General features: G+C 38.5%; 1 protein-coding gene across 2 annotated transcripts in view; it reads right to left on the bottom strand.

Annotated features, from left to right (window-relative positions):
• Window positions 1–20,814, bottom strand: part of LOC111161453 (zinc finger protein 527) — a 511,863-nt gene that overhangs the window by 365,213 nt on the left and 125,836 nt on the right. The window contains exon 8 of one of the 2 annotated variants that reach the window (XM_022525113.1): window positions 16,051–16,881. In XM_022525113.1, coding sequence (XP_022380821.1) covers window positions 16,051–16,881 — 831 coding nt within the window. Of the gene's footprint in view, window positions 1–15,853; window positions 17,551–20,814 lie in introns of those variants that run through there. The other variant, XM_022525114.1, reaches the window with a different exon arrangement.

Raw genomic sequence — 20,814 nt, forward strand, 5'->3', positions numbered from 1 at the left:
GGTGTAGAGCATTTGGGTGTAGAGCTTACTTGAAAAAAAAATGAAACAAATAGAAAGACACAAATAAGTTAAAAGTAAAAAGATGGGGAAAGAGGGGCGCCTGGGTGGCTCAGTGGGTTAGGCTCTCTGCATCGGGCTCTCTGCTCAGCGGGAAGCCTGCTTCCTCCTCTCTCTGCCTGCCTCTCTGCCTACTTGTGATTTCTCTCTGTCAAATAAATAAATAAAATCTTAAAAAAAAAAGATGGGGAAAGATATGCTATACTAATACAAATTAAAAGAAAGCTAAAGTGGGTATATTAATATCAGACAAAATAGATTTGGGAACAAAAATGTTTTCAGGGACAAAGAAGGTTCTTTTATAATGATAAGAGGATCAACTAAGAGTACATAACAATCAACAACGACAAATGAATAAACAAGCAAAAAGCAGGATCAGACCCATAAATACAGAGAATTGATAGTTACCAGATTGGGGGGGTAGGAAATATGGGTAAAGGGGAGTAAGAGATACAGGCTTCCAGCAAGGGATGAATAAATCCCAAGAAAAAAGACACAGCATAAGGAATATAGTCAATGACACTGTAATGTATGGAGACAGATGGTAACTACACTTGTAGCAAATTTAGCATAATATGTATAAACCTTTTGAAACATTATGTTGTACACGTTAAATTAATGTAATAGTGTCAACCATGCCTCCAGCAAAAAAAAAAACAAAAAACAAAAAAACAACCAACCACACACACACACACAGATTTGATTTGATTTTTTTTTAAAGATTTTATTTATTTATTTGACAGAGAGAGATCACAAGCAGGCAGAGAGGCAGGCAGAGAGAGAGGAGGAAGCAGGCTCCCTGCTGAGCAGATAGCCTGATGCGGGGCTCGATCCCAGGACCCTGAGATCATGACCTGAGCCGAAGGCAGCGGCTTAACCCACTGAGCCACCCAGGTGCCCCAACACACACACAGATTTTAAAAAGGGAGTGTATTGGGGGCACCTGGGTGGCTTAGTGGGTTAAAGCCTCTGCCTTCAGCTTGGATCATGATCTCAGAGTCCTGGGATTGAGCCCTGCATCGGGCTCTCTGCTCAGCGGGGAGCCTGCTTCCCCGCTTCTCTCTGCCTGCCTCTCTGCCTACTTGTGATCTCTGTCTGTCAAATAAATAAAATTTTTTTAAAAATTTTTTTTTAAAAAAGGAAGTGTATTAGGGGTGCCTGGCTGGCTCAGTCAGTGGAACATGTAACTCTTGATCTTGGGGTCATGAGTTCAAGCCCATGTTGGGCATGGAGCCTACTTTAAAAAAAAATTTTTTTTAAGTGTATTAGAAAGAGATACCAAATTTGTCAAAATTTTGGTTCCTATTTACATAATCCTGTAGGGTTTCTCTTTTACTTTATGTTTACGAGCTCCCATTATTATGAATTATATTGCTAAATGTTGACAAATTCCCAGATATTGATTGATCTAGGCTTGCATTCTTTTTTTTTTTTTAAAGATTTTATTTATTTATTTGACAGAGGGAGATCACAAGTAGACAGAGAGGCAGGCAGAGAGAGAGATAGAGAGGCGGGGGGGAGAAGCAGGTTCCCTGCTGAGCAGAGAGCCCGATGCGGGACTCGATTCCAGGACCCGGAGATCATGACCTGAGCCGAAGGCAGCGGCTTAACCCACTGAGCCACCCAGGCGCCCCTAGGCTTGCATTCTTGTAACAAACCCTATTTGGTCATAATAGATAGATGACAGATAGATAGTGATAGCAATGTAATTAAGGAAGAAAAAAAAGAGTATGTAGCAATCCCAAATGTTTGCATTTCCTGCAAGAGCTTCAACACACATAAAGCAAAAACTGCTAGAACCAGAAAAGAGAAGAGAAATGGACAAATTCACAATTATACCCAGCAATATCAAAAAACAATTAGAGATGGTAGACTTGACAAATTAATGCAACAGAATAGGAATTACATGAATGTACCCAAATACATGTGGTAATTTGGTATATGCTAAAGGTGACATTTCAAATAAGTAGGAAAAGTTGGATTATTTGTAAATGGAGTATATAATATAATGGTAAGATTAGATTCTTGCACAAAAAAAAAACCTGTAATGTAAAAAAATGAAAACAAAAGTAATAGGAAAAATCATGGGACCATTTTAAAATTATCTGAAGATGCAGAGGGCCTTTTAAACATGAATTAAAAACTCAGAAGATTTAAAAGAAAATACTTGTTAATTAGGTGACAAAAGTCACTTGGCAGGGCAAAAGAGGACCCTAAACAAATTCAAAAAAATAGTAAATTGGAAAAAATATTTGTGAATCATAGGTGATTTCCTTATTATATAAAAAAAAGGTTACTTTGCAATTGAATATTGAGCAAAAGAGGGGCGCCTGGGTGGCTTGGTTGGTTGGGCGGCTGCCTTCACTCGGGTCATGGTCCTGGAGTCCCAGGATCGAGTCCCACTCCCTGCTCAGTGGAAGTCTGCTTCTCCCTCTGACCCTCTCTCCTCTCGTGCTCACTCTCTCTCTCAAATAAATAAATAAATAAATAAATAAAATCTTTTTATAAAAAATAAAGATTTTTATGAATATTGAGCAAAAGATACAGTTCACAGAAAAGAAACCCAAACTTACAATAAGAAAAAAAAGCAAATTAAAACTACAGTTGGTTACCATTTTTCACCTATCAGATTGATAAAGATCCAATAGATTAGACAAACCATAAGAAACTCAATCTCAGGAAACAAACTGAGGGTTGCTGGAGTGGAGGGAGTGGGAGGGATGGGATGGCTGGGTGATGGACAATGGGAAGGTATGTGCTATGATGAGTGTTGTGAATTGTGTAAGACGGATGAATCACAAACCTGTACCTCTGAAACGAATAATACATTATATGTTAATAAAATAAACAATTAAAAATTAAATAATTTAAAAAATCCGATAGATTCATAGCTTGACCTAAAAGACTTGAAGTTTATACACCCCAAAGCTCAGAAAGGATATACTTTTTGAATATACCTGTAACAGTTATAAAAATGGAGGTTCATTCAATTCCATTGAATCACTCAATTCCAAAGAAGCAATATAAATGTCTTCCTAGGGGTGCCTGGGTGGCTCAGTGGGTTAAAGCCTCTGCCTTCGGCTCCGGTCATGATCCCAGGGTCCTGGGATCGAGCCCCGCATCAGGCTCTCTGCTCAGCAGGGAGCCTGCTTCCTCCTCTCTCTCTCTGTCTACTTGTGATCTCTGCCTGTCAAATAAATAAATAAAATCTTTAAAATTAAATAAATAAATAAATGTCTTCCTATAATGTAGTAGCATCAGAAGCAAGTAAGAAACAGATAACAAGACTTCTGGGTTAAAGAGGAACACCTAGGACTTGCCTATAGTTTTGCCATAGCTTGCTTGTCCTGAATTGCAATCCTCTATTATTCCCAAATAAACCTAAGCTTTCTGTTAAAAAAAAAAAAGAACACCTAAAGTAATTTAACAAAACTTGGAAATGAATAACAATGAAAACACCAACTGCCAACATTGTAGGATACAACCTACATAGTAGAGGGCAATGTGCAGTTCCAAGTACCTTTATCAAGAAAAACAAAAAACTAAATTCTCAACTCAAAAGTGTAGGGACAGAGCACTCTCAAATTAAATGATAAACATAAAAGGCAGTAATCAGTACAGGATATGAGAGATAAAAGGATAGCAAAACCAAAAGATAGGATGTTGGTTTTTTTTTTTTAATCCATGATCAATAAGTTATAACAACCTTTGTTAAGCCTGACAAAAAGTACAAAGATGCAAATAAGAAAATGAGTAAGAAACCAAATGAAGTTAGAAGAGTAATAAAAGAATCTTATGAATGACTATTTGCAAACAAATTTGACAACCTAGATATATGACCATATTTCTTAAAAAAATACCAAAATTGGCTTAAGAAACAGAAAATTTTTTTTTATTTAAGAAACAAAAATTTAGGGGCGCCTGGGTGGCTCAGTGGGTTAAAGCCTCTGCCTTCGGCTCAGGTCATGATCCCAGGGTCCTGGGATTGAGCCCCGCATCGGGCTCTCTGCTTGGCGGTGAGCCTGCTTCCCCCCTCTCACTCTGCCTGCCTCTCTGCCTACTTGTGCTCTCTCTCTATCAAATAAATAAATAAAATCTTAAAAAAAAAAGAAACAAAAATTTAATAAACTCAATAATTTGAAATGGTATAGAACCATCTCAGAAGACAACGCCTAGAGCCCAGATGGATTTACAAGTAAATTTTTTTAAAGATTGTATTTATTTGACAGAGATATACACAGCAAGAGAGGGAACACAAGCAGGGGGGATGGGAGAGGGAGAAGCAGGCTCCTTGCAGAGCAGGGAGCCTGATGCGGGGCTCCATCCCAGGGTCCCAGGATCATGACCTGAGCCAAAGGCAGACACTTAACAACTGAGCCACCCAGGCGCCCCTATAAGTAAATTTTAACCAAACTTTTATGAATGGATTTGATGACGTATTTGATAGGAGACAAACAAGGTAAGAAAAAAAAACACTTGATGGAGTCCAAATGACTGAGAAGTATATGGAGATATGCTCCAGCTCACCACAAGTCAACAATAACATTGCAAACCAAAAACATCCAAGGAAGATAATATCAAGTGTTTACCAGCACATAGAAAGAGGTGCTGTTGGTGAGAATGTAAACAGAGGCAGCCACTCTAGAAAGTAATCTGGTTGTACCTAATAAAACTGTGCAAAAAAAACAGGTGCAATATTCCAGGTTAAGTATTCTAATCTAGTCCATGTCTACAAGGGGATACATACTAGGATGTTCTTTGTGAAAGCCAAGAGTTGTATCCAGCACTTCAGGGGGAAAGAATAAATAAAACACAGTAAGTATATACATTAGTTACTATGCAAGTGTTAGAAGTGATGAATAGCATTAGATGACCCTGCACAGAGAAACACGATGGATCTAAAAACCGTGCAGAGTAAATGGATGTCCAGAGAAAGCCAGGATTGCATTACTTATATCAGACAAGATAGACTTTAAAACAAAGACTATACACAACAAGAGACAAGGACACTATATAGTCATAAAGGGGACAATCCAACAAGAAGACATAGCAATTGTAAATATTTATAAACCCAACATGGGAGCACCCAAATACATAAAACAATAACAAACATAAAGGAAATAACTGATAGTAATATAATAATAGTAAGGGACTTTAACACCCCACTTATACAGATGAGCAGATCATCCAAACAGAAAATCAAAAAGGAAATAGTGACTTTGAATGACATACTGGACCAGATGGATTTAACAGATATATTCAGAAGATTCCATCCTAAAATAGCAGAATACACATTCTTTTCCAATGCATATGGAACACTCTCCAGAAATAGATTACATATTAGGCCACAGAACATTCTCAAAAAATTCAAGAAGATTGAAATCACACACCATGCATCTTTTTATCTTTTTTTTCTTTTAAGATTTTATTTATTTGTCAGAGAGAGAGCACAAGCAGGGGGAGTGGCAGGCAGAGCAGGCAGAGGGAGAAGCAGGCTCCCTGCTCAGCAAGAAGCCCTATAAGAGGCTCAATCACAGGACCCTGAGATCAGGACCTGAGCCGAAGACAACAGCTTAACTGACTGAGCCACACAGGTGTCCCTCATGCACCTTTTCTGACCACAATGCTATGAAACTAGAAATGACCCACAAGAAAAAATGTGGAAAGAGCACAAATACATGGAAGCTAAATAACATGCTACTAAACAATAAATGGGTCAACATGGAAATCAAAGAAGAAATTATGGAAATGGATAAAATAATGGAAACAAATGAAAATGAAAATACAATGGTCCAAAATATTTGGGGTTCAGTAAAAGTGGTTCTAAGTTGAAGTTCATAGCAATACAGTCCTACCTCTAGAAGAAAGAAAAATCTCAAAACAACCTAATCTTATACCCAAAGGAGCTAGAAAAGAACAAAACCCAAAACTAGCAGAAGGAAGAAAATAAAGATTAAAGCAGAAATAAATGATCTAAAACCTAAAAAAGAATAGAACCGATCACTGAAACTAGAAGCTGGTTCTTTGAAAAGATCAACAAAATTGATAAACCTCTAGCCAGACTCATCGAAAAAACCAAAAACCAAAACCAAACACACAATGAGAGGATGAAAATAAACAAAATCATTAATGAAAGAGGAGAAATAAAAACCGGCACTACAGAAATACAAGCAGTTTTAAGATTATGAAAAACTATGTGCCAACAAAGTGGGCAACCTAAAAGAAATGGATGAGGTCCCAGAAACATATAACCTACCAAAACTGAAGCAGGAAGAAACTGAAATTTTGAACGGATCAATTACCAGCAAAGAAATTGACTCAGTAATCAAAAACTTCCAACAAATAGAAGTCTAGAACCAGCTGGGTTCACAGGTGAATTCTACCAAACATTTTAAAAACAGTTAATATGTAGTCTCAAAATATTCCAAAAGGAAAAGAGAAAGAAAACCTTCCAAATTCATTCTATGAGGCCAGCATTACTCTGATACCAAAACCAGATAAATACACCACTAAAAAAGAGCACTATAGGCCAATATCTCAATGAACATAGATGAAAAAATTCTTAACAAAATACCAGCAAACTGAATCCAACAATACATCAAAAACATCATTTGCCACAATTAAGTGGGATTTATTCCCAGGATACATGGTTTAATACTTGCAAATCAATCAACATGATACCTTACATCAGTAAGAAGGATGAAATGAATATGATCATTTCAACAGATGCAGAAAAAGCCTTTGACAAAGTACAACATCCATTCATGATAAAACCCCTCACAACAAAGTAGGTTTAGGTACCTCAACATAATAAAGGCCTTATATGAAAATCCCATGGTGAACATCATACTCAATGGGGGAAAAACTGAGAGCCTTTCCCCTAAGGTCAAGAGCAAGACGAGGATATCCTCTCTCACCACTTTTATTCGACATAGAACTGGAAGTCCTAGCCACAGCAATCATACAACAAAAAGGAATAAAAGGCATCCAAGTTGGTAAGGAAGAAGCAAAACTTTCACTATTTTCAGATAATAAGATACGTATAGAAACCCCTAATAAGGCTATCAAAGAAAACCTACTAGAACTGAAAAATGAATTTAGTAAAGTCGCAGGATACAAAATCAATGTATAGAAATCTGTTACATTTCTGGGGCACCTGGATGGCTAAGTAGGTTGAGCATCTGACTTTTCATTTTAGCTCAGGTCATGATCTCAGGGTCATGAGATCAAGCCCTGCATAGGGCTCTGTGCTCAGCACAGGGTCTGCTTGGTTTCTCTCCTTCTGCCCCTCCCGCCACACTCTCTCTCAAACAAATAAAGAAATCTTAAAAAAAAAAATCTGTTGCATTTTTATACACTAATAATGAAGCAGCAGAAAGAGAAATTAAGAAAACAATACCATTAACAAGTGCACCAAAAATCATGAAATAGTAGGAATAAACTTAATCAAAGAAGTGAAAGGCCTATACTCTGAAAACAGTAAAACACTGAGGAAAGAAACTGAAGATGACACAAAGAAATAGAAAGACATTCCATGCTCATGGATTGGAAGAAGAAATATTGTTAAAATGTCTACACTACACAAGGCAATCTACAGATTTAATGCAATCCCTGTCAAAATACCAACAGCCTCTTTCACAGAGCTAGAACAAACAATCCATAAATGTGTATGACGCCACAAAAGACCTCAAAGAGCCAAAGCAATCCTGAAAAAGAACAAAGCAGGAAGTACCGCAATTCCAAACTCCAAGTTATATTACAAATCTGTAGTAACCACAACAGTATGGTACTGTCATAAAAACATGACACAAATCAATAGAACAGGATAGAAAACGCAGAAATAAACCTACAATTACACGGTCAATCTTCAACAAAGGAAGCAAGAATATGATATGCAAGGGGAAAAAGTCTCTTCAACAAATGGTGCTGCTAAAACTGGCCAGCTAATGCAAAAGAATGAAACTGGACCTTCTTCTTATACCATACACAAAAATAAACTCAAGATGGATTAAAGACTGAAATGCAAGGCTTGAAACTGAAACAATAAAAATCCTCTAAGAGAGCACAGGCAGTAATTTCCCTGACATCAGCCATAGCATTTTTTAAAAAAGATTTTATTTATTTATTTGGCAGAGAGACACAGTGAGAGAGGGAACACAAGCAGGGGGAGTGAGAGAGGGAGAAGCAGGCTCCCTGCTGAGCAGGGAGCCCGATGCGGGGCTCAATCTCAGGACCCTGGGATCATGACCCCAGCCGAAGGTAGATGCTTAATGACTGAGCCACCCAGGTGCCCCAGCCAAAGCATTTTTTTCTAGATGGGTCTCCTGAGGCAAGGGAAATAAAAGCAAAGATAAACTATTGGGACTATATCAAAATAAAAAGCTTCTCCACAGGAAAAAAAAATCAACAAAACTAAAAGGCAACCTACTAAGTGGGGGAATATGAGGGACGCCTGGCTGCCTCAGTTGGTAGAGTATGTGACTCCTGATCTCAGGGCCATGAGTTCAAGCCCCACACTGGGCATGCTACCTACTTAAAGTTAAAAAAAGAAAGACCAGAAAAAGATATTTGCAAACGACTATCTGATAAATGGTTAGCATTCAAAATATATAAAGAACTACTACAACTGAACACCCAAAAGGCAAATAGTCCAATCAAAAAATGGGCAGAAGACATGAACAGACATTTCTCGAAAGATATGCAGATGAAGACACCGAAAACAGACACATGAAAAGATACTCAACATTACTCATCAACAGGGAAATGCACATCAAAACTACAATGAGACATCACCTCACACCTGTCAGAATGGCTAAAATAACAAAAAATAACAAATTTGGCAGATGTGGAGAAAAAGGAACCTTCCTGTACTCAGTGGGAACGTAAACCGGTGCAGCCACTGTGGAAAACAATATGGTAAAACTACCTTCCTTATGATCCAGAAATCACACTAATAGGTATTTACCCCCCAAATACACAAACACTAATTTATAAAATCTTTTTTTTTTTTAAAGATTTTATTTATTTATTTGACAGACAGAGATCACAGGCAGGCAGAGAGGCAAGCAGAGAGAGGAAGGGAAGCAGGCTCCCTGCTGAGCAGAGAGCCTGATGTGGGGCTCGATCCCAGGACCCTGGGATCATGACCTGAGCCGAAGGCAGAGGCTTTAACCCGCTGAGCCACCCAGGCGCCCCTAAAATCTTTTTTTAAGATTTTATTTATTTATTTGACAGACAGAGAGAGAGATCACAAGTAGGCAGAGATAGAGGGGGAAGCAGGCCCCCTGCTGAGCAGAGAGCCGGATGCGGGACTCCATCCCAGGACCCTGAGATCATAACCTGAGCTGAAGGCAGAGGATTAACCCACTGAGCCACCCAGGTGCCCCCCAAAACACTAATTTATTTTTTTTTAAAGATTTTATTTATTTATTTGACAGAGAGAAATCACAAGTAGGCAGAGAGGCAGGCAGAGAGAGAGGAGGAAGCAGGCTCCCTGCTGAGCAGAAAGCCCGATGCGGGGCTTGAACCCAGGACCTGGGATCATGACCTGAGCTGAAGGCAGCGGCCCAACCCACTGAGCCACCCAGGCGCCCCCCAAAACACTAATTTAAAGGGATACACGCACCCCTATGTTTATTGCAGCATTATTTACAATAACCAAAATATGGAAGCAGTCCAAGTGTCCACTGAGAGATGAATATACACACAGAATGGAATATCATTCAGCCATAAAAAGAAAGAAACATTGCCACTTGCAACAACATGAATAGAGCTAGGGAGTATAATGCTAAGTGAAATATGTCAGACAAAGATAAATACCATGATTTCACTCAAATGTGGAAATTAAAAAACAAATGAGCAAAAGAAAAAGAGAGAGACAAACCAAGAGAAAGACTCTTTTTTTAAAAAGTTTATTTATTAGACAGAGAGAACACAAGCAAGGGGAGTGGGAGAGGGAGAGGGAGAAGCAGGTTTCCTGCTGAGAGCCCAATGCGGAGTTCGACCCCAGGACCCTGACATCATGACCTGAGCCGAAGGCAGATGCTTAGCAACTGAGCCACCCAGGTGCCCCAAGAGACAGACTCTTAACTATGGAGAACAAACTGATGATTACCAGAGGGGAGGTGAGGGGCAAGGAATGAGTGAAATAGGAAATGGCATTAAAGAGTATACTCATCATGATGAGCACTGAGCCATGTATAGAATTGTTGAATCACTGTATTGGACACCTGAAACCAATACGATACTGTCTGGTAACTATACTGGAATTAAAATTAAAAACTTTAAAAGAAACAGAAAAGAAGAGAGAGCTGAGTAAGAAAAAATGACACTTTCATAGCACAATACCATTGATATAAATTTCAAACATACAACATATGACTGATTTTATAAGGGATAGCTATATATTTAAGGATGCGTACGTGTACATGCCTATGGGGGAGAGTAGGAATTGGGGATTATTTGGGAAAAAATAAACCAAGAAATGAGTGTTGGACTAAACAGTTTTGATAATGTATATGAATTGAAGTCCAAAAATATAAATGGAGATTTAAAAAACCAAGAGCCATAACTACCTGGCCTCTATCTTTTTTTTTTTTTTAAAGATTTTATTTATCTGACAGACAGAGATCACAAGTAAGCAGAGAGGCAGAGAGAGAGGAGGAAGCAGGCGCCCCCCTGAGCAAAGAGCCCGACGAGGGGCTCGATCCCAGGACCCTGGGATCATGACCTGAGCTGAAGGCAGAGGCTTTAACCCACTGAGCCACCCAGGCGCCCCACCTGGCCTCTATCTTAATAGAAGACAGAGTCCAAACAGCCTCAAATAGCCAGACACCCTCTGAGACTCTGAGGCTGCAGATTCACAGGGGCAGGATTTACAATTCTGTCATATGAACATCGGGCTTGGGGCGTGCAACTCAAATTCCGGCTTGATTTCATGATTAATAAATGCCATGTTAAAAGTTACATATATTACATTCTTTCAACTATTCTTTATAAAAACAAAAGGCTGGAACTATTACTTCAGTTTTATAGATAACTAAACTAAGCTCAAACGAAGTATAATCACTTCTCAGTTTCTCCTAAAAGAGCTGCCATCCGTACGATTGTCTGACTCCAACACCTCTACTTGTGCCAATAACCAAAATAGCAGATACTTTCACTACTTTTTCTGGTTAGAATATGTGAATTACCATGCAAACGGCTTTAAGAAAGCTGACCGGAGGTGGGGGAGGGGGCCTTGGGTGGCTGTCATGAAGTGTCTGCCTCTGGCTCAGGTCATGATCCCAGGGTCCTGGGATCGAACCCCGAACCCCGCATCTGACTCCGAGCTCGGCAGGAAGCCTGCTTCTCCCTCTCCCACTCCCCGTTTGAGTTCCCTCTCTCACTGTCTCTCCCACTCTGTGTCAAATAAATTTTAAAAATCCTCAAAATGGAAGGAAAGATAAGAAAGAAAAGAAATGGAAAAAGAAAAAAGAAAATAAGGAAAGGAAGCTAGCTGGCCAGGAAGGTGAGTCATTTCTCTGTCACTAAAGTATCCTCACCTCATGGCTTCAAAGAATCTGCTTTTCTCCACTACATAACCCATTGTCTGTCTTGAGTTTTGTGGACAAAGAAGAAAATCTTAGTAGGGTACAGCAAATTAATATGCTAAGTAGGAACTTGAAATCAATGTGAAATCATATTCAAAAAAGGAAACATTTTTCCCAGCTGTCTCTAAAAGGAGCCTAATCATAAATGACAGCAATTTTGCCCAAAATTCATGCAAAGTCCTAGCATCCAAATATCGTAACTACTAAAAGGGCACAGAACTCTGTGGGAAATTTATTTATATTTCACACAAAGCTTTGTATTGTGTTTTCTCAGGAAGAGAGATTGGAAAAAAACTTTTAAAAAGAAAACCTTCTGTAGCCAGAAGAGAACAAGTGGAATCACAAGGCATCTAGAGAAGCTTAGTGACATTTCCTTTTGACTCATTTACATCAGTTGAGGCAATTTTAAATTATCATTAACTTTCTGGCCACTTTTAACTTATTAAAACAGTGTTTCAAAAATCCTGAAACAACTTCGTTTTTGTTTTTGTTTTTGTTTTTTTTTTAAGATTTTATTTATTTATTTGTCAGAGTGAGCACAGGCAGACAGAGTGGCAGACAGAGGCAGACGGAGAAGCAGGCTCCCGCTGAGCAAGGAGCCCGATGTGGGACTCGATCCCAGGATGCTGGGATCATGACCTGAGCCGAAGGCAGCGGCTTAACCAACTGAGCCACCCAGGCGTCCCACAACTTCGTTTTGTAAACAATAATAAACATATAGTTCTTATTAGGGTGAGCTTAATATATACTTATCAAAGTAAGCTCTACCATGGAGTTGAGCTATCTTTTTCCTTCTGAGCAACAGAAATGATAGAAAACAAAAAACACAGTGTATATGGACAACCCAATCTTACTTAGACTCTTTCTTAGAACCCCAAGTCTGGCTAGCAAGACCTTTAACTGAGAAAAATTATTTCCTTTCTTAAGAGGGAAACTTCTATTTCTGATTTCATATCCCCTTTTGAATACATATGCCTGTTTTCTCCCTCCCTAAATTCCTTGCATGGTAGCTAACTTCATGATTTGGGCAAAAAACACTGAGGATGGGTCTGGAACATTCTATTATTGTCAGAAAGTAAGGATGCTTGCAAAGATGTTAGAGCAGTGCTGAAGGGCGCAAAGGGTCAGTCTGAATCGATCCCCGGTGGCTCGTTCTGACAACCTGAGCATCACAATATATACATTATAATTAACTGAAATATGTTAAGATTATAAAAGGTCATGAATTCATGAGACTAAAAAAAATGTTAAAATGCAGTACACAAATACAGAATGAATGATACATATGAGAATGAATTTAGTAAGTACAAAGTTAATATTTACATGTATGGATTACATATATATACACATACATAATTCACATACATATGGATTACCTTTCCAATAGGCATATAAGGCATACAAATTGCGTGTGTGTGTGTGTGTATACACAGTATAGATAGATCTCTTACCTATAGATCTCTTACTTTCCCAGGTTTTTCATCTCCTTAATAGTCAAATTCAAGAGACTTCCTTCCCTCGCCATACAATTTAAAATACAAACATTGTCTCCTACCTCTTCCTTCATCTTCTTCTCCTTAGAATTTACTCTTACATATTTTTTCATAAATATATATATATTTGTTGGTTTTCCTCAGTAGAAATTAGCTCTATTAAAAAAAAAGAAAAGCGCCTGGGTGGCTCAGTGGGTTAAAGCCTCAGCCTTCAGCTCGGGTCATGATCCCAGGGTCCTGGGATCGAGCCCTGCATTGGGTCTCTGCTCAGCACAGAGCCTGCTCCCAACACCCCTGCCTGCCTCTCTGCCTACTTGCAATCTCTGTCTGTCAAATAAATAAATAAATAAAATCTTTAAAAAAAAAGAAAAGAAAAGAAAAGCAGTGGTTTCTGGGTAGTTCACTACTGTATCTCCAATGCCTACATTAGAACAAAGCCTGGCACATAGTAAGCACTCTATACAAAATGTTTCAATAAAACACACACATACACATCCTGCTTAATTAAGAGTATATAAAAGAAAAATTTAAATATGACAAGCAAAAATTGCACAAACTGACATGGCAGAAAGATATGTTCAGAAACATAATAACCAGATTAAAAAAGGAATCCAACAGTTCCACCATCACTGGTCATACTCAATAACCAAGTAGAAAGGGTTTTGCCCATGTGTTCTAAATGAATTAGTCCACATCTAAAGAGAATTAACTGGGGGGATGGATGAGCCCGGTGATGGGTATTAAGGAGGGAACGTATTGCAATGAGCACTGGGTGTTATATGCAAACAATGAATCATGGAACACTACATCAAAAACTAATGATGACTAACATAACACAATAAAAATAAAATAATAAAATAAAATAAGTATTTCTAGACCTCTAGGTAATATAAGAAAGAATAAAGAAATGACATAGATTTTCAGCATATCAAGTAACATCTTAGTCACTTAGTTAAATATAGTATGTTTGGCAGTGTTTTATAATCATATTTTTTTCTGTTCATGGTTTGATGTATTAAGTCATACTAAATCCACGGTTTCAGTCTCAAGGGAATCTGTCTTAATACTCAGGAAACTTTCAAATTTGTATTAGATAAAATATAAATTGACTAATAAAGAAATTTTAAGAGTAGTAGTCATTGCTTCACTCCACGCACACATATAAATCTTTTACTCTTTCTTAATTCATTTGTTCTGTTGTTTTTACAAATGCTTTCCAGACAATGTCCAAGATTCTAACAGTTCTAACTTTTTAAGGTGGCCCCATTATCGTATCATCAGTTTACCTCTCTATACCCACTCATTTACAATAGGAATATACTGCCCTATACCCTCATATTCCTCATTACTCTGAAGAATGGTAATAACTTATAGCCTAAGAATTCTAGGCTCTAACTGTTTTACTTTTACTATGAGTTGGAAATGTCCCATCCTTTCTGTCTGCTGGTAATATCTTTGTCTGAATTTCTAGTTCAACGAAATTATCCATAAACTTCTTAAGCCAAGCTTACAGTCTCCCCACAAAAGAAAACCTCATTTACAACTCTATTATATTCTAATACACAGTATGCTTAAACCCATTCTGAAAACAGAAAATCAAATAATTCCTTTAAGATGAGGAGCCATTCATTAATGTGACAAATCCGTTATTCTCTTAGCCTGTCCCTCTTTCTTTAAAGGCCTATAGTGAGTCGCCACCACAAATGATTTTAATTCTTTATGGGAAAGCCTGTTAAGGAGTTTTACTAGGTGATTTTTAAAAAATTTATCCTTATAATGAGTCTAAAAAATACCAAATTAATTTTTATCAACAAGTAAAACATAATAATTCTCTCAGCTTCATGAAGGCTGTGTATTCAACTTCCAAATACTTGTTTTACAAAGAATTTCTCAGGATAATTGTGCCATAAAAAATTAAGGCTTTTTCAAATGTACAGCAAACATAGGGTGTATGAATCAGGACTGTAATTCCAAGAGGCAGAAATCCAATTCAAATTAAGAAAAGAAAAAAAAAGGAAATTTATTGGACCACAGAAATTAAAAAGTAAAAAATGGTATAGACTTCAGGCATGCCTGAATTCAGAAGATCAAACAATGTCATCAGATTTGTCTCTTATCTCCATTTTCCTCTGTGTTAGACTGATCTTGGGAAGGCTTTCCTCATGTGGTGACAAAAAAAAAAAAAAAAAAAAAAAAAAGCTACGGTGAGTTTTTAACCTTAAAAATCCTTTAAATCCATGAAACTTGCAATTCCAGGGGGAAAAATGATCTTTTCTTATATCTGTAACAATACCCCCTAGGGTTCTAGTGGTGCAAACAGGGCCATCTGCCAATCCCTTATTAACCAGACTGTGGCCGGCCTATGACCAATCCACTGCTCTCCCTAATAGTTTCATCAGAATGATTTGCACTGGGCTCCTGGGTGGCTCAGTGGTTAAAGCCTCTGCCTTCGGCTCAGGTCATGATCTCAGGGTCCTGGGATGGAGTCCCGCATTGGGCTCTCTGCTCAGCAGGGAGCCTGCCTCCTCCTCCTGTCTCTCTCTGCCTGCCTCTCTGCCTACTTGTGATCTATCAAATAAATTAAAAAAAAAAAAATCTTAAAAAAAAAAAAAAGAATGATTTGCACTAAGGGCGAGGTAAGTTTTAAATGGGGCACAGAATAGATCCAAAAGTAACAGATGTCTATGATTCAGGCTATTTCAAATAAAGGATGCTCATAAACTGAAGGCTTCTCCATATTTACTACATTCATAGAATCATTAACCAAAGAATTCACTGATATTTATTTAATAAGCACTGAGTGGTGACTAAATGTTTTCTTTCATACACTTGTTACAATCAGAGAGTTTCTCTATTATGAATTTTCTGATGTCGTCTAAGGGCTGAGGCACAGCTAAAATTATTCCCACACTCGTTACAGTGATAGGGTTTGTCTCCAGCATGAATTCTCTGGTGTAGCCTAAGGGACAAGATCTGATGAAAAGCCTTCCCACATTCATTACATTCATAAGGTTTCTCTCCAGTATGAATTCTTTGATGTTGATTAAGGTATGAGCCACAACTGAAGGCCTTCCCACATTTGTTACATTCATAGGGTTTCTCTCCCGCATGACTTCTCTTATGATGAATTAGAACTAAAGCATCACTGAAGGCTTTCCCACATTTACTGCATTCAAAAGGTCTCTCTCCTGTATGTATTCTATGATGTCGATTAAGTTGCGAGTCAGTCCTAAAAAACTTCCCACATTTGATGCATTCATAAGGCTTTTCACCTGTATGAATTCTTTGATGTTGATTAAGGTGTGAGCGATAGCCAAAAGTCTTCCCACATTCATTACATTTAAAGGGTTTCTCTCCTGTATGAATCCTTTGATGCAGAGTAAGGGCGATGCGTCTGCTGAAGGCTTTTCCACATTGATTACATTCATAGGGCTTCTCTCCAGTGTGAATTCTCTGATGCTGATTGAGGTGTGCGCTCTGTCTGAAGGCTTTGTTACATTCCTTACATTCATATGGTTTCTCTCCTGTGTGAATTCTCTGATGTTCAACAAGGAAGGCATAACGGCTAAAGGCCTTCCCACATTCATTGCATGCAAAAGGTTTCTCTCCAGTGTGGATTTTTTGATGTTGAGCAAGGTGCGCGCTCTGTCTGAAAGCTTTGTTACATTCCTTACATTCATATGGTTTCTCTCCAATGTGAGTTCTTTGATGTTCACTGAGAAAGAAGTCATGACTAAAGGCTTTTCCACAGTCATTGCATACAAACGGTTTCTCTCCAGTGTGAATTCTCTGAGGTTGAGTAAAGAATGAGTAACAGCTAAAGGCATCATCACATTCACTGAATCCATGCGGTAATTTTCCAAAATGAGTTGTTTGATGCTGAGTAAGTAATGAGTGGAAACTTAAAAGATTTGAAAAATCACTACTTTCATAAGGTTTTTCCCCAGGACGAATTCCTATATCTTTACTAAGGTATGTACTCTGGTTGAATTCTTCACATTCATTATCTATCAAAGAGTCCTTCTCAGCAGGTAATCTTTTACGTTCAATTAGGACGGAATTTGGGGGAAACATTTTATCATAAATACCAAATTTATGTACTTGCTCTACTGTGGGAACTCTCTCTTGTGTTGAAAGTACTGATTTCAAGAGAACACTTCTCTCAGAATTATTATATTTATTGTCCATTTTCACAGCAGAGATTTCCTTAAGGGCTGTCACTTGCCTGAAATGCCTCTCCTTTTGTTGATGCCGCGCAAATTCACCCTCATATTTCCAGGCTTCTCTGAAACTGGAATATTCAACGTCATAACGTCTAAGTCTTTCCATTACCATCCCCTGGGATATTTCCTCTTCACCAATGTACCATTTTGGAGATAATTCCTTGATTTCATACCAAGACTCCCAGTCTGAAAAATATCAAGAAAGCAAATGTGTCCTTTTTGTCTCTGCAAGGAGAAAAATGTTCTAGAAGAAACTAAAGAATTTAATTGGGGAGATGAGGGGAGAGTACATGGTTTTGACACCTTTCAAATATGGCCAAGCGAATATGAAAAACATACAAAGAAAGAACAAAGAATGAAGAAAGCTGATAAAGGAAGATATACGCGTTGGCGATGGGGAGAAGGTGACAGGGGAAATGTAGGGGATCAAGATGCAGATAAAGTTCAATGCTGAAAAGATAAGGAATTGAGAAAAACTGACTAGATCGTAATCACAGTTTCCCTGCCTCTAGTCTTTCAAGTCTCGAATCCACTCTGCACTATCTAGTCCTATTCTTAAGACTAAAAGCTCCATGAAGGCAGGGATTAATGCTTTACTTCTTTTTCTTCTTACTATTGTATTTAATGCCTGGGACAACGGTATTATTTTGTTAAGTGAATGAATGCTGCCAGAAAGCGCAACAACTTTTAAGATTTTATCAGGGACCAGAAAAAAAGTACTGTGGGTTTTTTGGTTGTTCTTGTTGTTATTAAGTGTCTAGGAGAAATCTGAAGGTCAGCTTTGCTCATCATTGAGAGAAAAATGCTGCCTACAAAATAGAAACTTGATACTTTCAGGAGAGGGTATTGTTGAGATAAGATGGAAAGAAAATTATTTTTTTAAATATGATCTCAAAGGGGCATCTGGGTGGCTCAGTCAGTTAAGTGGCTGGCTCTTGACTTTTGGCTCAGGCCATAATCTCAGGGTCCTGGGCTCAAGCCCTGTGTTGGGTTCTGTACAGAGTCTGCTTGTCCCTCTCTCTCCCCCTCTGCCTCTCCCTACACATTCTCTCTCTCAAATAAAAAATCTTAAAAAAAAAAAAAAAAGATTATCTCAAAAAGAGGAAAATGAGGGGCTCCAGGCTGATTCAGTTGGTGGAGCATGCAACTCTTGATCTTGGGGCTGTAGGTTTGAGCCCCACATTGGGTATAGAGTCACTGAAAAGAATCTTTAAAGAAAAAAAAAGGAAAATGAGAAAGTCCTTTTCATTTACAGTCACATACAGTAATCAGCCAATATATTCAATTATACAGAATTGACTACTATGCGCCCAGCATTTAGTAGAGGGGATAAAAGTCTGAGACATGGGTCTTTTTCTCTCTTTTTTTTTTAAAGATTTTATTTATTTGAGAGAGAGAGAGAGAGAGAGAGCACAAATAGGGTGATGGGCAGAGAGAGAAGCAGACTCCCCGCTGAACAGGGAGACCCATGCGTGGCTCGATCCCAGGACTCTGGGATCATGACCTGAGACGAAGGCAGACATTTAACTGTTTGAGCCACTCAGGCACCATTGTCTCTTCTTTTTTAGATGAAAAAAAAAAAAAAAAATGGGGGGTGCCTAGGTGGCTCAGTCAGTTAAGCATCTGCCTTCAGCTCAGGTCATGATCCCAGGGTCCTGGGATCAAGTCCTGCATCAGGCTCCTTGCTTAGCAGGGAGCCTGCTTCTGCCTCTCCCTCCCTGCCCCTCTTCCTGTTTGTACTGTCTATTTCTGTCAAATAAATTTTAAAAATCTTAAAAACAATTTTAAGTAGGCTCCACACCCAACATGGAGCCCAATACAGGGCTCAACTAACAACCAAGATCAAGACTTGAGATGAGATCAAGAGTCAGATGCTTAACTGACTGAGCCACCCAGGTGCTACCCTTCTCTCTTTTTTAAACTCTAAGGAGATAAAACTTGTACATACAAAAATTCAGTATGACACATAATGAAGGACTGGTTAATATGATACAGATTATTAGGTATAAGCGTCAGGAAAACAGAAATCAAAACTCACTAATTTAGTTAAGGAATAATTTCTGGAGAATCTGAGCTTGATTGTCAAGGCTATGCTCATGCTTTCAAAATGCAGTGGTTATTCCACTAACAGTCATTTTCATGTTTTGTTTTGTTTTTTAGACAGAGAGAGAATGATAGAGAGAGAGCATGAGGTGTTGTGAGGGGGAGACAGAGAAGGAAAATCTTCAGCAGGCTCCATGTCCAGCATGGGGCCTGACCAGGGGCTCAATCTCCTGACCCCGAGATCAAGAGTGGGACACTTAGCCAACCGAGCCATCCAGGCCCTCCTCATTTTCATGTTCTGATATGCATGGAGATTATTTTAGAATTGCACATGTTAGCATTACATACATAGTCTTACATACATACATAACACAGTCTTTTCCATAACAGCATCCCATCTGTTGAAAGAAAAGCCACCTGCAGGCCAGATCAGCACAAGTTGAAAAACAAAGAATACATTATGCATCTGTATCTTTCGTCTTTCCAATACACCCTCCACCCAAGGAAAGCCTCATCCCTACCTACCCTTCCTATGCATAGCCATGGATTTTCTCTTACTTTGGGCTCTATCTCAACCAAGGCCTGAGAGGGATTTATTCACTTATTCTGTTAGGTCTACACTGTTGTTCCTTTTTTTTTTTTTTTTTTTTTGGCAGAAATTCATTGTTCCCTCACCAACTCTCCTAGAACCTTCTTTCCTATATTCATTACCCAGGGCCACTGTGTTCCCTCTTACCAAGAATAAATCTTTTCTCTATTCCAGGCAAATGGCAGCTTTATAAAGTACCTACTATAATGTTGAGTAAAAAAAAAACTGATGGGAGAAAACTACAGACATTTTCCAACATCAGGTATTCTGAGATGCCTGGAGCTCCAACAACTCCTCGGGGGGAAAAAAAAGACACTCTGTACTTAGGCAAATGAATACTATCAGGGAAGGAATTCCATATAGGGTATTCCAGGGGACAGTATAGAGTATAGCCTGGGAAAGTACAGAGCAGGAAGTACGGTATATGTGGAAGACATATTCATAGTGATCAGAGTCCAGAAACACCTGAAGTCAATGGTATTAAGGCATTATGGTGGCACTCAGCAAGAAAGAAGAGAGACAATTCACCCTTATCAGTGATTGAGGGGAAAAGGGAAGTTATGGAATCAGGCAAAGTGGAAGAGAGTTAAATAGGCATCTGGGACTATGAGCAACTCTACGCCAACAAATTTGACAATCTGGAAGAAATGGATGCATTCCTAGAGACATATAAACTACCACAACTGAACCAGGAAGAAATAGAAAGCCTGAACAGACCTATAACCAGTAAGGAGATTGAAACAGTCATCAAAAATCTCCAAACAAACAAAAGCCCCGGGAAGCCGTCTGGCCCTGGGCTTTTGTTTGTTTGGAGATTT

Source organism: Enhydra lutris, unplaced genomic scaffold (assembly GCF_002288905.1).
Source record: "Enhydra lutris kenyoni isolate GAN:26980312 unplaced genomic scaffold, ASM228890v2 scaffoldscaffold85, whole genome shotgun sequence".
Taxonomy (NCBI): domain Eukaryota; kingdom Metazoa; phylum Chordata; class Mammalia; order Carnivora; family Mustelidae; genus Enhydra; species Enhydra lutris.